General features: G+C 47.1%; 1 protein-coding gene across 3 annotated transcripts in view; it reads right to left on the bottom strand.

The window, feature by feature from the left end:
• DNM3 (dynamin 3) overlaps positions 1-15,048 on the bottom strand; it is a 382,651-nt gene that overhangs the window by 245,214 nt on the left and 122,389 nt on the right. For all 3 annotated transcript variants that reach the window (XM_054587765.1, XM_054587764.1, XM_054587763.1), the window contains exons 11-12: positions 7,059-7,145; positions 2,431-2,501 (exon numbers count right to left, since the gene is read on the bottom strand). In XM_054587765.1, the coding sequence (XP_054443740.1) occupies positions 2,431-2,501; positions 7,059-7,145 (158 nt within the window). The remainder of the gene's footprint in view (positions 1-2,430; positions 2,502-7,058; positions 7,146-15,048) is intronic.

A 15,048-nucleotide genomic window follows, 5' to 3' on the forward strand; every position in this document is an offset into this window, starting at 1 on the left:
TATGTGTGTCTGTGTCTGTGTGAGCATGCCTGTGTGTGAGTGTGCCTGTGTGTGAGTGTGTGTGTGCATGGAATGGCACTTCTACACATTTCACTACACTTCTCAGAAGCAGATTCACATGTCATTAATATGATCTCTCTATAATTCTGAAAGGCATACAGTTGGGGATTATTTATTACTGCACGTGATAGAGCAGCAAACTGAGTGAGAGACAGGCTAAGCGATGGTCCAAAGCCCAATGCTCATCAGGGCAAACCCTGGAAAACTAGTCCGACCGCCACCTCCCAGACGGTCCTTCCTAAGGACGTTCAGGTGCACGGACGCACTTTGACGTGAAATGTGCAAAGCTGCTGGGTTTCTAAAGCGGTTTGAACAATGCTGCTTTTTTCTCCCTCAACGTCATGACGTTTCACAGTCTACCTCAGGGCCGGAAAGCCGGAGCAATCCCCGGGATTAGAGACACGGAGCCAAAGGCTGTGTTGGAATGTGTTTCCATTTGCAAAGGTATATGCCTTTGAAAAGCCAGTCCATACAATGGTGTAAGCTCAATAGCTTCTGAGGTGGAAAATATTGATATTTACTGGGGAAAGAAAACTGGGTCATTTATCCTTAAAAAGAAATAAAATGATAATCAAGGGGAAAAGTGTTTCAAGAAGAGTCCAGGGTGAAACTTAAACTGTAACGCTGGTTACAAAACATGTTCAAAACCTGAATCTTCCCAAACTGACTGTGACTCTTCCTACATTTCCTGCTGGCTCAGGAGGCCACAATGGGCAGCGTGGCAACGCCCTTTCCACTGTTCAGGTGTCAAGTTTGTGTCTGCATCTCACTGCCATTTGTCATCAATAAAAATCACCTTTATAGGCACCGTTCCTGTTCTTTAACATGACTCAAGGATTTGTTTTTCTTTCAAACTCCTCAAGGAAGCAAGTGAAGGAAACGACAAACGTGTCACAATGTCACACGTGTTTCTCTCTATTTTTCAATTGTTAGGCAAACTCCTAAAAGACAAGAATGATTCTTTTCTTTCTTTTTCTTGTATTTTCCCCCCAAGAGCAGAGCATGGCACGGCCACACGGAGGTCCCAGACGGTGCTGGAAACCAGGCAGAAGCTCTCAGGCCCCCTTCCAGGCCGGGGGACAAGCAGGCATCCCGGGGCCTGCGCTTCCTCCAAGGGAGACTGGGAGGAAAGGAGCAGTGTGGACAGAGGGCCCCGTGGGGGCTAAAGTGCAGGCGTGGGCCTGCGGGCAGCGCCTGTGGAGCAGACACCTGCCTGGAGGCTGGAGCAGACGGTGCGGCTGGAAGGACAGCTGACCACAGGAACGCACTCCACACTGCATTCCAGCGACACCACACACAGGTCACCGACAGAAAACAATGGGGCAAAAACTCATCTGATGCCCGGTGGCCTCAGGATCTACAGGCAGAGCCGGGCTGGCCGCCGCCACTACAGCCAGGGCTACGAGCAGACCCCCTTCCGCGGGGCAACAGGCCTGTGCTTCCTCGCACACGCCTCTCAGTCCCTCGGCCTGCTGTTGAGTTTTGATCACACGATTTACATTCAGCTTCTCCTACATCAGTTTGTAATTCCTTGGTTTTACATTTTGTCATGGCTCATTTTTCTTTTGTCCCTGTTCTTGAATACCCAGTCAAGTGACATACACAGGGCCTCACTGTTTTTTATCTAAGAGAGACTATATTTTATATATGTGAAGTTGGGACCATTTACATGTCACAAATATATTTTAGAGTTAGACTCAAAACTCCTGAAAAGCAAACAAAAACTGGTTCCACTATAGGGCAGGAAGAATGGTGAGCTCAGAGTCTTAAAGATGCCACACAGCGATTAACCAGCCCTGAGTAACTAAGTGCAATGTCTACGTAAAAATATCTGCGAATGGAGTGATAAATAGTAGAAAATAACAAAATGCACATGTGATAAAATAGCAATATGAATACAAGCTTATGTAAGATATAAGTTATAGAAAAGAGAGTGTTCATCTAAAGAGATCACATTATTTTTTAAAAAGTAATAATAAGCCTCTATATTCCAACGTAGGGATGTATCCTGTGAACCACACTTGCTATTTCAAATTTACGTGAGAAACTGTCCCCAAACACAGTTTAAATATGCATCTGTTACTGCTTTTCTATGGGAGTTCAAGTACAAACTGCAGATCGTCATCCAAAAACAATGAGTGTCTGAGGCACATGTGACTCCACATGTTGCCCAACAAGGGAGCCAACTCCTTCCCGGAGAGAACGCAGCCCCACAGCCATGAGGCTCCCCCCACCCTACCCGAGGGTCTGCTCAGGGTTAACCTTGGCACAGAGGGCACCCTCCCAGGCAGTGGGGCTGCAGACGTGTGCAGCGTGTGTCCTAGCAAACCAGCAGGGGGAACGCGGGCGGCAACCAAGCATTTCACCTACTTGGCAAAGCCAATGAAGTCTTCATGGTTGGTGTTGATGTAGGAGACTTGGATGTCAATCAACAGCAGCACCTGTAAGTCAAAGAGAAGCACTTCAGTGAAACCCATCTTAAATATTCTCAAACGCTCAAGGCAGCAAGTGCCTACAGATTATCTTCACTGAAATTTTAAAGGATGCTTCGGGTAGAATGAAAAGGTGCATTCATTTTTTTTTTCATTAGGCTCACAGTTTTTACTCTAAGTTTAGAAATTGAGCATCTACATGAGAAGTCTGATGCCCACAAGAAGACAACGGCATACCAGTTGCTGGGTGTGCACTCGCCCTTGGCCAACTAAACACAGAACCTCAAATTATTCCGTTCCTCTGAAATGTAGGCATAACATTCAAAAGCCGGACACATGGCAAGAAGGCAGTGAGGGGCCCTCGGAGCTTCCTGCTCCCACAGATGCCATACGGTATGCTGCGGGGACAGCAACATCACCGCCTGTTTTTTCTCCCCTCTTCTATCTCGTTAAGGTCCCTCTGAGCAAGCTGGAGAGCATCTCACTGACCAACTCAAAGAGGTAATCTGCAAATAAACAAAAGGCTTCCTGAGAAGAGTAAGCTTCACTGTCAAAGCGAAACTTCAGGCAGCTTTCTGCTAACATCACCCATCGAGGACCCTCCCAGCCTGTTCTGCCTCAATTAGCACCCTTCCTACCCTCAGTCCTGTGGCTCTAACTTCCTTTCTTTTGTGGCACTGCCACTGGCTGACATAGTAAGTTTTTACCAGTCAATTACGCGGCCCCCACCTGCCGTAGTCACTGCGCTATCTCAGGGCCTGGAACAGAGCCTGGAATACCATGTGACTCCCACCAAGATTTGTCAAGGCATGAGCTGAATACATGTTCCAGTAAATATGAACAGGCATTGATCACAAGATACTTATAAACTCTGAGTCCAAGATCTGGAAGGTCCTTCTGTGGAAAATAGTCATCACTGGCAGACAAAGAGACTCAGAACAAGAAGAGAGTTGGGGCGACCAGAGGCGGGAGATACAAGGCTTTCTCCCGGAACTACTCGAAACTGAGCTCCCCTTCCCGAGTCTCCTCTTTGCTCTCCCAACAGGACCCGTCTTCCTAGAATGCTGAGACTTGTTGACAGGGGGAAAAAATACTTGAGATTCCCTGCTTGTGCACCTCCAGAGCTCTGCCCTTCAACATTGTCGAATGAGTCTCTAATGGCCACAGTGAGTATTTTCACGTTGCCTCCCTACGCTGAAGGTGACATTGGAGCGGCTCACAGCACCCTTGCAAACAGCTCGCTGGCCTGGTCTACGTATCACTCCCCTGTGGGCACTTTCTTAGGGAAGGCTCCTCCCATGATTCCCACCCCACGCCCCCACCCGCACCAGGTAGGATCCTGTTGTGACTCTCATGGAGCCAATATGTCCGATTTGACATACACTGCACCCTATCCTTTGTATTTGTGGTGTTTATTTCCGATATAACCAATCGTTTGTCTATTCTGTTTGCTGTCTTACTTCCCCGCAGGATGTCCAGCCTCATGGAGGCTGGCGTCCCATTTGTCTCGTCCCCTACTTTGTTCCCAGAAGGATCTTATCTGGTCACCCCACCAAATCTCGCTCTAAGTCCCAAGAGGACCTGCCAGAGAAGAGTAAATGGGTCCTCCCCAAACTCCCCCACACCACCAACCATATGAGGCACAGGCACGATTGGGCCAATACCATCACACTGGTGGGAAGAAGTTTCATATCATGAGATAGTTTTGTTTCTTTTCTTAATGAAGAAACTGAAGAGACAGGAAGAGCGATTGTTATTGGATGATCTGTGGTATTATCGCTATTCTCCCCGTAATGAAGCCAGGTTCTGTTAAATGTTACCCTCCCAAGCCCATTTGGCCAGGAGTTTGTATGAATAAACCATAATACTGAAGCACAAGAAAATTGTTACCACTGTAAAGAGCAAAATATCTACATAATTTTCACCATTGCCAAGGGCTGTCCTGAACGTCTTGGACGTTCTCGCACATTAACTTGGCCCGCAGTGCAGGAAAAAAGAAAAACTACGGCTGTTCTCATTCATATTCCTGGAAACTGGGAGTCTGTGTTCATCCTGGGAAGACAGCCAAGTCACATATGGGGGATGAAAAGGGAAAGAGTACATTTTTTCCTCATTTTTTCACTTTCCCAGAGTTCCTCCCTGCCCTTCTCGCCCACAGTTATTGACTGTCGGGCGGCGGAGGAGGAGAGCCACCCCGGTAGCAGTTGTCGCCTGCAGCACCGGCCGCGGCGGCGTGTCGTTTCGTGTTGGCAGCGCCTGGCATACTCACAGGCACACGCAGACACTCAAAAGACCTTTGTTGAAGAAAAAAATTTCACAAATAGATTTATGGGTTTCCCTATTTTTAATTTTGAATAATTTTTCTTCCCACAAAGCTTCCAGAAGTTGGTAACAACTGCATTTAAAAGCTGCAAAACACCCCCAACGTTCTGGCACAGAGGCCCTAGGACAGCGGGCACTCTGACCGGCGACTTCAGAGGGCATGTGGCCCCCGGAGCCCGGAGGGCGGGGCTCAGACCCCAGCGGTGAGGCCTGGGCAGACAGACGTGTTCCCTCGGCCACGGTGGTCCGTGCTGGAGGCACTGGGGACCAGCGTCCTCGAGCCACTGAGCTGGTCCCCGAGGAGGAGACACCGCCCCGCCTCTGGTCTCCCTCCTGGGGAGTCAACCACCCAGCATGTCGGAGCCACAGATGGGCGACCACTTCCCTTGAACTGAGCAAAGGTAATTCTTTCCCACACCTGCTGGGTGTCACCGCACTCAAGCAAAAACGACCAAAATGACCAACGAACTAGAGCCACATTTGGGTCCCTTCACTCCATCCTCACCAAGTGCCTGCAAGTCAACTACCATCATTATCCCACTTGAAGACAAGGAAGGGACTAACTTGTTCATTTACACAGAAAGTAAAAGGGAAAGCTGGATTCGAGCTCAGGCCCTTGGAACTCGGAGCCTGCAATGCTAACGAGGCCACAGTGAAACATGCAGACATTAATGACTCAGAGAGGGACACAAAGATCATAATGATACTGTTTTGCCCTCAATGCTGTTTTCTCAGGGAAGAGCTAAGTAGGACATATTACCATTTAAATTTTCTAGAATAAAGATGCTAAGTTTAAATGGTCATGTTATTGACTTAAGGTCAGGAGTACAGAGGACACCAGGAGGTAAGTGTCCTTGGCCCAGCAGCAGCCCCGCCATTACAAGTGGGGGACCTCAGGCCTCAGGGTCACATATCTGACCCGAGGCTGGGTTGCACTTGCTCATGAGTTAACAGCAATTTGTCTGTTCCTGCACTTGTGGCTCTCCAAGGGTGTGAAAGTTGGAAAACAAGTGAAAACCATGAATAATGGTTCATTAACTTCCAAAGCACGATGATAAAACGAAGTGGCATGAACCCGGGAGTCACTGAGCAACACCCCAGCGCCTGGGGACTCTCCCCACCCCGCCCCGGCTCTCCACTCGGTCCCCTCCACCCCACCCTCTCGCCTCCCCCCAGCACGCCCTCCGCTGCATGTGCGCGTCTCTCCCTGTGGTCTGTCTCCGTCTCTCGCTTCTACGCTGCCCTCCCCCTCTGCCCTGTCTTCTCTCTCCTCCTTTCCAAATCACCCAAGGACCACGGAATCTTGAATCCTAACTTTTGGGGACTTCAGGGATCCTCACATAGGCCGGCATGCCAGCGCTGTACGTGAGAAAACAACAGTCCTGAGCATGACTGGACCAGGACACGCGGTGACTGTGGAGAACACACGGCCCGAGGGCAGGGTCCCTCCCCGCTGTCGCTGACAGCCGTGTCCTGGCACCGCAGGGCACCTGGAAACCTTCGCGTTTCCCATTCAAGTGTCTTACGGAGAACCAAGGAAACCTCCACCTAAGTTTACGAAGCTGTTGTCTTCATGTGGTCCTTCACTGTTTTCAGTGAGTTATTTCCCTTGAAAATAATCTTTTGGATTCACAGAGGACTGGAAGGCAATTTCAAGGTTACTCCTTATGAACCATATACTATTACAAAATAGTTAGAAATGTGTAAAAGAGCTGTTCTTACAAGTTTTTAATTTCCAGTGAAAGGTTCCTGGGTAAGCTGATGAATAGCTTTGTCCATTATCCTCAGAGAAAGAAAATCACAATGCCGAACCTTTTGCATAAGATTTCAGAAATGTATGGCTACCCTGGCACCCACCTGTGGGCCCATTAAAAGGTTGTTAAAAACCCTGTCTGAAAGAAGCAATGTGCTTTGTTTCTGGATCGGTGGTTTTCAAAGGGCTCAGTGCAAGCGAGGGGTGCACATGATGGCCAGGGGGCACCGAAGGGGGATAACGCGACTCCCTTCGCCGCGTTTCAAATCCCATCCATCTCAAGTCTTTGTATTTGTTTATATTCTTGACATACACGAGATGTTAGTATAGCAACACATGAATAAAGTTTATAAAGGAGTAAAAATCAACCTGTGCGGTTGTGTTCTCAGCCATTTCCTTCCCGCGAGGGAGGGCCGAGAGACGCAGACCCCCGGCCTCCCCGGGGCCTCTCCACTGCGCTCGAGGACCCTGCCCCGGAGGCCGGCCCTCACCTGGTCCTTGGTCTTCCCTTCCCGCTCGCGGATGTGGTGAGCCACGATCCTCTCCGTCGCCTCGCAGAGTCGGGGGAAGTTCGCCAGCTGTCAGGAGAAGCAGACCAGAGAGTGAGAGCTGAAGAGCAGAGACGAGGGACAGTGTTTCCTAGAAAACACGCATTACAGCTCTGCGAGCAGTGGCGGAACATTCCACGGGGTGGCCGGGCGAGAGAAGAGGCTCCAGGAGTATGGGCAGAGTGACGACGCTACCGAGAAGGCGCTTGGGACCAGCAGCGGACTTCCCTGCAGAGAAGCCAGGAACCCCAGCGGCAGGCAGCGCTGCACTCCCCGGGGGCCAGCTCCCATCCAGGCAACAAAGGTGAGGGGGACAGGGACAGGCGTGACTGATGGCAATGACGGCGCCCACACGGTTCAGACTGCGGGCCAAGCGCCTCGCGAGATGACCTCACCCAAAAATCATGACAGTCAGAAAACACAGATCCCGTTATTCACCCATTTTATAGAGGAGGACAGCAAAATACAGAGAGGTTAAGTAACTTGCCCAAGACGACACAGCTCAAAATGAGGGGGTCCAGGATTCCAACCAGGGACAGGGACAGTGGAGTGGTGAGACACCGGGGGTGAGGACAGTGAGTATTGAAAGAAGGGAAAGGTCAGGGCGGGCCGGGAGGAGGGTGCCTTCAGGCAGAGCTGGAACGGCAGGGGCTGGATCAGGCAGAATGTCAAATCCACCTGCTGATTGTAATTGCTGGCTCTGTAAGGCAACGCTCCAGCCCACTTCTTCCTAATGCACCCCGGGATGTCCTCCCGACGTTCACTGCGCTTTCTGATTAGACTTTCTGCCACTCGCTTCCTTAGCTCCGTGGGCACAGCCCTTGACTTAGTTTTAAGATATACTCGGCCTTGACTGCCAATTCATACCCTCATCTCTCTTCTAAGGCTCTTACTTAAGGTGCTATCAGAATCCCCAACTTAAATCATTATAATTTTTAAGAACCCCTTTTGCTCTGGATGCAGTTGAAAGCTTCTAGGTGGAAAAACGTGTTTCCAAAGCATCGACAGCCCAGTCACATGCACCTAAGTGCTCCTCCGGAAGTTGCCATCTTTAGACCTTTGGTCCCCTATTAGTTATTTAAATATTCTGGTAAATTCATTTATAGAGGGTCAATGAATGCAGGCTTTACTATTGGCTAACTTGTTTTATATGTCTAACTTTATTTCACATCCATCAGTCACTGAGCAAACACTCCTTGGGCCCTGGCTACTGGCCAACTGTACGCTCAGTGTATATCCAAGTGTCTGATGTTAAACACCTTACAGTCTCCAGTGGCAGGCTGATTATACAGACAAAGCGTAATGCAAAAAATAAATATTTTATAAAAAACACAAAAAACATAAAGAGATAAATGGCCACTTGTGCTGTGACAAGGCCTCAGAGGATTTCCTGCCTAAACAGTGGCAGTGAAGCCTCCAAAGTCTATCAAATGGTAAATTATTTCTAAATAGTTTATTGTTCAAATTACATTGAATAGTCTCAAATAATAAGAGACTATGAAAAAACAATACAATATATATGACTTTAGGGATCCAAACTTTAAATATAGAATTCTAAGAAGAGATTTTGATTGTACATATTCTGAGAGAAAACAGCACCAAAATTTCTAAAAAAAATATATATATATATACATATATACACATGAACATGTTTTAATAAAATCCAATGTTTTAAGTGTTATTTAGGGTAATGTTTAATTAGTTTGGTGGGACCTCAATATAAAAACTTAATTTTAAGCATGAACCACTTTTTCCATAGAGGAAAAAATAAATCACTTGAAAGATACGTCTAGCCGATAAAATAAAAATTACACACTTATTAACTGTATTCACCATTGATTAACCAGATTATGGCAGTCATGCTATCAGGTTTCTCCTGGAACAGGCCCGAGACCAGCGAGACTCGCATTCCTTCAGGAGTAACTGGTTCCACGCCTTAAGCAAAGACCCAGGTCAGTAGGTAACGACCTGCTCACAGTTCCAGAGCAAGCACCACGGAGAAAATAAACTGAAACCAGAGTAAAATGCTTTTTATGCGCATAATTTGCGCTGATTGGTTTGACTGAACTACAGATATGGGCTCTGTTTTGATCAAAAAGCTATAAACCTTGTAATGTTAGCCACTCTCTACAGACTGAGTAGCAATAATGATTTTACTGCTCCTAAAAGCATACAATAATTTTATTCCATTTCTGTGAATTAAAACCTGACCCCAAATCCCTAATTATCCTTTAGTTGTATATAACATAATGTTGTAAATACCCAGGACATGAAAAAAGTACTTAGCTGGGCACAACACGTATGTTATTTTTTTTTTTTAAAGGAAAAACAGAAGCATTTACAAAAGTGATCAAAGATAAAGAGGCCGAGAAACTGCACAAGGGTAAATGGTAAGATATTTTATCGAGTGTTTTATATTTTAGGAGTGGCGTATGGAAAGTCTCAGAAGTCCTAAGAAAGAGAGAAGTTGATAGAATGGAGAAGGAAGCCAGGTCCCATCCACGTGGACTTGGGTAAAGCGATCTGAGAGAAATAAATGGTTAGCTCTCTTTTTCCAAGCGGATGGATCCCAAATCTCTAAAGCTCAAATATTTTTGACAACTGGCAAGAGAAATGACGAAGTATAAAATGGAACACCACCTGGCATGTTGGAATGTGCATCCATCATATACCATCACACCCTTTCTTCAAGCAGAGGAATGAAAACTCTAGTGTTATGTAGTGAATGCTGAGGAATGAAACCAAAAGCATTCAGTCCTGGGTGAAGTGAAACTACAAGGTAGTCAGAAGAGACATAACCTTGCTGCACGGTCCAGAAAACACCCACACAGGAGGGCAGGGTGGGGCTGCCACTTCAGGTATCGAAACAGCACCTGAAGATAATGGTCAGGTTTCCCTCTCTTCCCAAGCTGACCTCTGGCAGACACATCAATGAGCAGCTAAAAAGAAAAATCAAAATAGAAAGAGGAAAAGCAGAGGCCAAGGCAAATTATAAATTCAGAGTTCATTAGAAAGATCATAAAGGGTTTACTAATGTGTGAGAATAGATATTGCTGGAATAGTATGCAGCTGGTAAAAAGGAAGGAAATCTTGCCATTTTCTACAACATGGATGGACCTTGAGGCCATTATGTTCAGTGAAATAAGTCAGACAGGAAAGGACCAATACCATATGCTCTTACTTACATATGAATCTATGAAACAAAAACAAGCAAACAAAAAAAAACACCCCTGAGCTCATGGATACAGAGAACAGATCGGGGGTTTATCAGAGGCCAGGAAGGGCTGGGGCGGGAGGAATAGGTGAAGGGAGGCAAAGGTACAAGCTTCCAGTCAGGAAATAAACAAACCCTGGGGATGCGATGGTTCTGGTTAATAATGCTGGATGGTGCATATAACAGTTGCCCAGAGAGTAGATCCTAAAACTTCTCAAGAACACAACTTCTGTAACTATGTGTGGGGATGAATCCTAAGTAGACCTATTGTGGTGATCATTTCATAATGTATTCAAATATTGAATATTATACATCTAAAACACCTAATACAATGAGATATGTCCATTCTATCTCTGTTTTTAAAAAGGGTTTAAAAACAGGCAATGCCAACAACACAAAGGTGGTACTTCCATCCCTAAAAGCCCACTCCCAGGCTTGCCTTCCCTATAATACACCCAATACAAGGTTCGCACCTTGACAACCAGCCTGACTTGAGACCTGAGTTCCATGCCCTGCTCCGCGGGCATCTGCTATACACAAAGCACGACAGAGCCTGTCCACCTGGGCAGCTGCCAGAGGAGGCAAGGTGCCTGTCTGTTCATACAGAATGAAAACTGCAGGGATCTATCCGGATGGAAGGGAAAACGCCGCCTGAGCAGGAGGCTGGGTAGCTATTCTCCTTCATCCTACAAATGGCCACGGAAAGTTACCCAAGAGGCTGCTTCCGTCAAACTGATCACTTATTCTTTCGCTTGCTCATTCAATAATCGTTGTTGCAAACCTGGCTGTCTGAGAGGCTGGAACAGAGTGGCGAGGTTAACCAGCCAAGTCTCCGCTCCCGTGGGGCTTACGTTCCCCAGTCCCCGTATTCTCCCCCTCCACCACCACTACCACCTACAACTGCAACACACGCATATTGTATGATTCATGTGGTCACATGTGCCACAAGGAAAAACAAAGTTTGGTAGGTCAGTGAGGAGTGGGGGTGGGGGGGTGAGGTGTGTGTGTGTGTGTGTGTGTGTGAGTGAGAGAGAGAGAGAGAGAGAGATCGATCCATGCCGTTACTGGGAGGCAGAGCGCCCCCTACATTGGGAACGAGAAGTGCAACGGCCCTGCCACTGTGTCCCCTTGACCTGTTGAAGAAACAAGGAGCCCCATGCAGCTGGAGTGATCGGAGAGGAGAGCATGAGAGGGGTGCGGAGCTGGAAGGGCGAGATCGCGGAGGCCTGGAAGGCCACGGCCAGGGCTTTGGACTCCCACATGTGGTTATGTGCTATTCAGGCCACATGTTTACTTACCTAACGAGCCACAAAATGCAGCATCCCTTCCAAAAGCCCTTTTTAATGGGAAATCTTTCCTTGTATTTCTAACAGTCAACTAAGGTGTCTTTTTTTTTTTTTTTAATTTCCTTGCAAAGCTTTTCTGCTTTTTTATAAGCACAGGGGAAAAGAATCAATTAATTGCTATGATGGAGATCCAAGAACAGGGTTTCTCAAGAGGCCAATAAACAGCACCATTGCTGAACTGTGGTTGAAAACACAAGACGTTCCTCTTGGTGCTTCCTGCAAATGGCCTCAGCCCCCTGCGATGGCGCTCCAGAGGCGAGGCGGGAGCACCAGCAGCTGGGAGCTGATGCCCAGCGAGGTCCGCGGCAGAGACGTCCCCGGGGCAAAGCCCGCAGCTCACAGAGCTCCAACGCCCTTGTGCTGCCTTGTCCTCCCAAGACAACGGTGAGAAACAGCCCAGAGGGAGTGCAGCGACGCCCCCCCACCTTGGCTGGAAGTCTAGCCCTGTGCTTTGTGAGAGAATGCACGTAAATCCCGTGTTTTCCACCAATGTCTGTTTCCATGGCTCAAGAAAAAGAAATTAAACCTTTTATACATAAGACATGCAACATGCGGAAGTAAACATGAAAATGCTGTTGTAAGTTTTCTATGTACAGTCACAATGCAGCTGGAGTAACTACACACTGGATTGCCGGGGGCGGTCCTGATCTACTCCTATTATCCCTGGGAACATATTGCTAGTGCCCCTTTCAGTTTCAAAATTTTCCTGTCCTGGATGATAAATTACAGCGTCACCTTATATATGGCTCATGTTCAAAGAAATCAAGTAATAAAGTTATGGCATACTCAACTTTAATTAGAATTATTTTGCTTTGCAAAAGATTTTAATTAGACCAGTTTTGAAGTAAAAGAACTGGAAGAAAAATATAAGGCAAAAAAAACAAGGACATCAAAATGAGAAATAAGGAAAAAGGATAGGTAGGTATTTGAAAGAAAACCTGTCCAAATTTTCATCTTAAAAAGAATGATGAAAATATTCTTTAAAAACCAAGTACAGATGTCTTTAGCATCAGGTTCTCTTTTGAACATCTCAATTGCTAATAAGTATTTGTAGAAGGCCTCTTAAGCAGCGTTAGCCATTGAAAGAGGTGCCAGGGATAGAAATATAAAAGACTCAGCTCTTTTCAAAAAGGTTCTTATTTAAAAAAAAAAAAAAAAGGCCAAAAAGCCCTGGTCAGTGCAGCTCAGTGGGCTGGGTGTCACCCTGCAAAGCGGAAGGTCTATGTTTCGATTCCCCATCAGGGCACATGCCTGGCTTGCAGGCCAGTCCCTGGTTGGGGCATGTGCACGAGGTAGCTGATCAATGTTTCTTTCCCTCTCTTTTTCCTTCCCTTTCCCTCTCTCTAAAATAAATAAAATCTTTAAAAAAAAAAAAAGACACCTCATAGACACAGACGACAGTATGATGATCACCAGAGGGAAGGCGAGTGGGGGAGGTAGAAGAGAGTAAAGAGGGGATAAATGGGGATGGACGGAGATTTGACTCAGGGCGGTGGACACACAGTACAACATACAGCTGACGTGTTACAAACTGTACACCTAAAACCTATACAATTTTATTAACCAATGTCACCCCCAATACATTCAATAAAATTTTTTTAAATAAAAAATTAAAGGCGCTTACAATCAGCAAGAAAAGGCATTCTCCCTAGAAATAAATGGCACACAGGTCACAATGGAGTATCATAAATGCTGTGATGAAGTAAACACGGGGTGCTGATGGGAACCCTGAGACGCGAGTGAGGATGGGGACAAGGAGAGCACTCACGGCCACCCCGCAGGAGGATTTCCAGGGAAAAGACGATGATTAAGCTGGATCTCAAACATGAGAGGAGACGGCAAGTGAAGACAGGAGGAGGAAGGACACATTCTAGACAAAGAGAACCACGTGAGCAAGCGCTGAGCGCATAACAACATTTCTGGGTAGTGCGAGCCAACAGGGAATGGCCGAATGGCCAGAGCAAGGAGACAGAGACAACAGGTGTGGCTGCAGAAGCATCCGGAGACCAGAGGGCGAAACCACACACACCCATGATGGAATCGGACTTTCTCAAGTTGTGAGGAGCCACCGGACAATTCCGAGGCAACGGGCAAAAGACAGGTGTCTGTGTAGAAGGGTTCGACAACTGTAGGAGGAAGAGTTCAAGGATGGCCAGGCTGGAGGCAGAAGGATTAATGAGGAGGCCAGTGGACTCATTTAGTTTTAAAAACAAAAACAAAAAACAAATTGCTCAGGGCCTCAGAGAAGGCAGTAGCTGCAGTAGGCTGTAGAGAAGACAGCTTCAGGAAAGAGGCTGAAGTTGAAGTAGAGATTTGGGAAGAAAGAATATTTTAAGTGGCAGTTGGACTATGGGAGACATGACCTACCAGGTCCAGGGACAGTGACAGGAAAAGAAAACCAGGAGCTAGTCCCGCAAGACTCCAGTGTGTAGGGGCAGGTAACGGTGGGTACAGTCTTAAAGGAGATGGAAGAGAGCCATGGGGCGGGGAGTCAGCTTCAGAGAGCGTGGAATACAGCAGCAGGAATAAGAGTGTCCATTAATTACATCTGGTATCAGGCCCCTGGCTGACCACGCCACAGTTATTTCGCTGGGGTGGTGGGAGGGTGGACTTCAAATTTCAGATGGTTAAGGAATTGGCTGGACGTGGAAGAGTAAAGAGAAACAAGTACAAACTACTTCTCCTCCCAAAAAGGCCACCCATGAAGAAAAGGAGAGGAAGAGGGCAGGAGGGACAGGTTTTTATTACTCTTGTTATTGCTTTTAAGTTAGAAGAGATAGACATCTATTTATACACTTACTGTTTTTAAATGCAATGGAGAGAGTGATGATGGAGGAAATAGAAGAATCAGAAAGTAAGTTCCGAGGAGGTGAGAGTCCAGGTCAGAGCCCAGCCCCGGACAGGGTGCCACGGCCACTGAGAGCAAGAGGCAGGCATGGCTGGCGACCTGTACGTGCGGGGCTCAGAGGACAGGAAACTGAAGTTCGCATTCGTGGTCCCTATTTCCTCCATAAAATCATTACTGAAAAATAGAGGTGAAAATGACGAACAAAGTGGCTTTAAGAGAGAGCTAAAAGTTTGACATGGATGCTGTGGAGAGCACGGGAAGCCACGGATGACACACTGAGGACAACGGCTCTATCGTGGCCACAGAGACGAATGACTCTCTCCAGGCTCTTCAGCAACTTGGGGGCAACACAGGAGGTAAAGACGAATGGCACACTGGACCATCCCTGGAGTTTCAAGAGGTGGCAAAGCTGATCCAGGCAGAACTGAAGTGACAGATCTCAAAATTAAAGGTAGGTGATGCTTGTCAATTCATGCTTCTCGGCTCCAGATGCAACCTTCTTGCCCCGCTGTGACAATATACCCT

This window comes from Pteronotus mesoamericanus, unplaced genomic scaffold (assembly GCF_021234165.1).
Source record: "Pteronotus mesoamericanus isolate MK-2021 breed Mesoamerican mustached bat unplaced genomic scaffold, CSHL_Meso_final scaffold_1186, whole genome shotgun sequence".
In the NCBI taxonomy this organism is placed as follows: domain Eukaryota; kingdom Metazoa; phylum Chordata; class Mammalia; order Chiroptera; family Mormoopidae; genus Pteronotus; species Pteronotus mesoamericanus.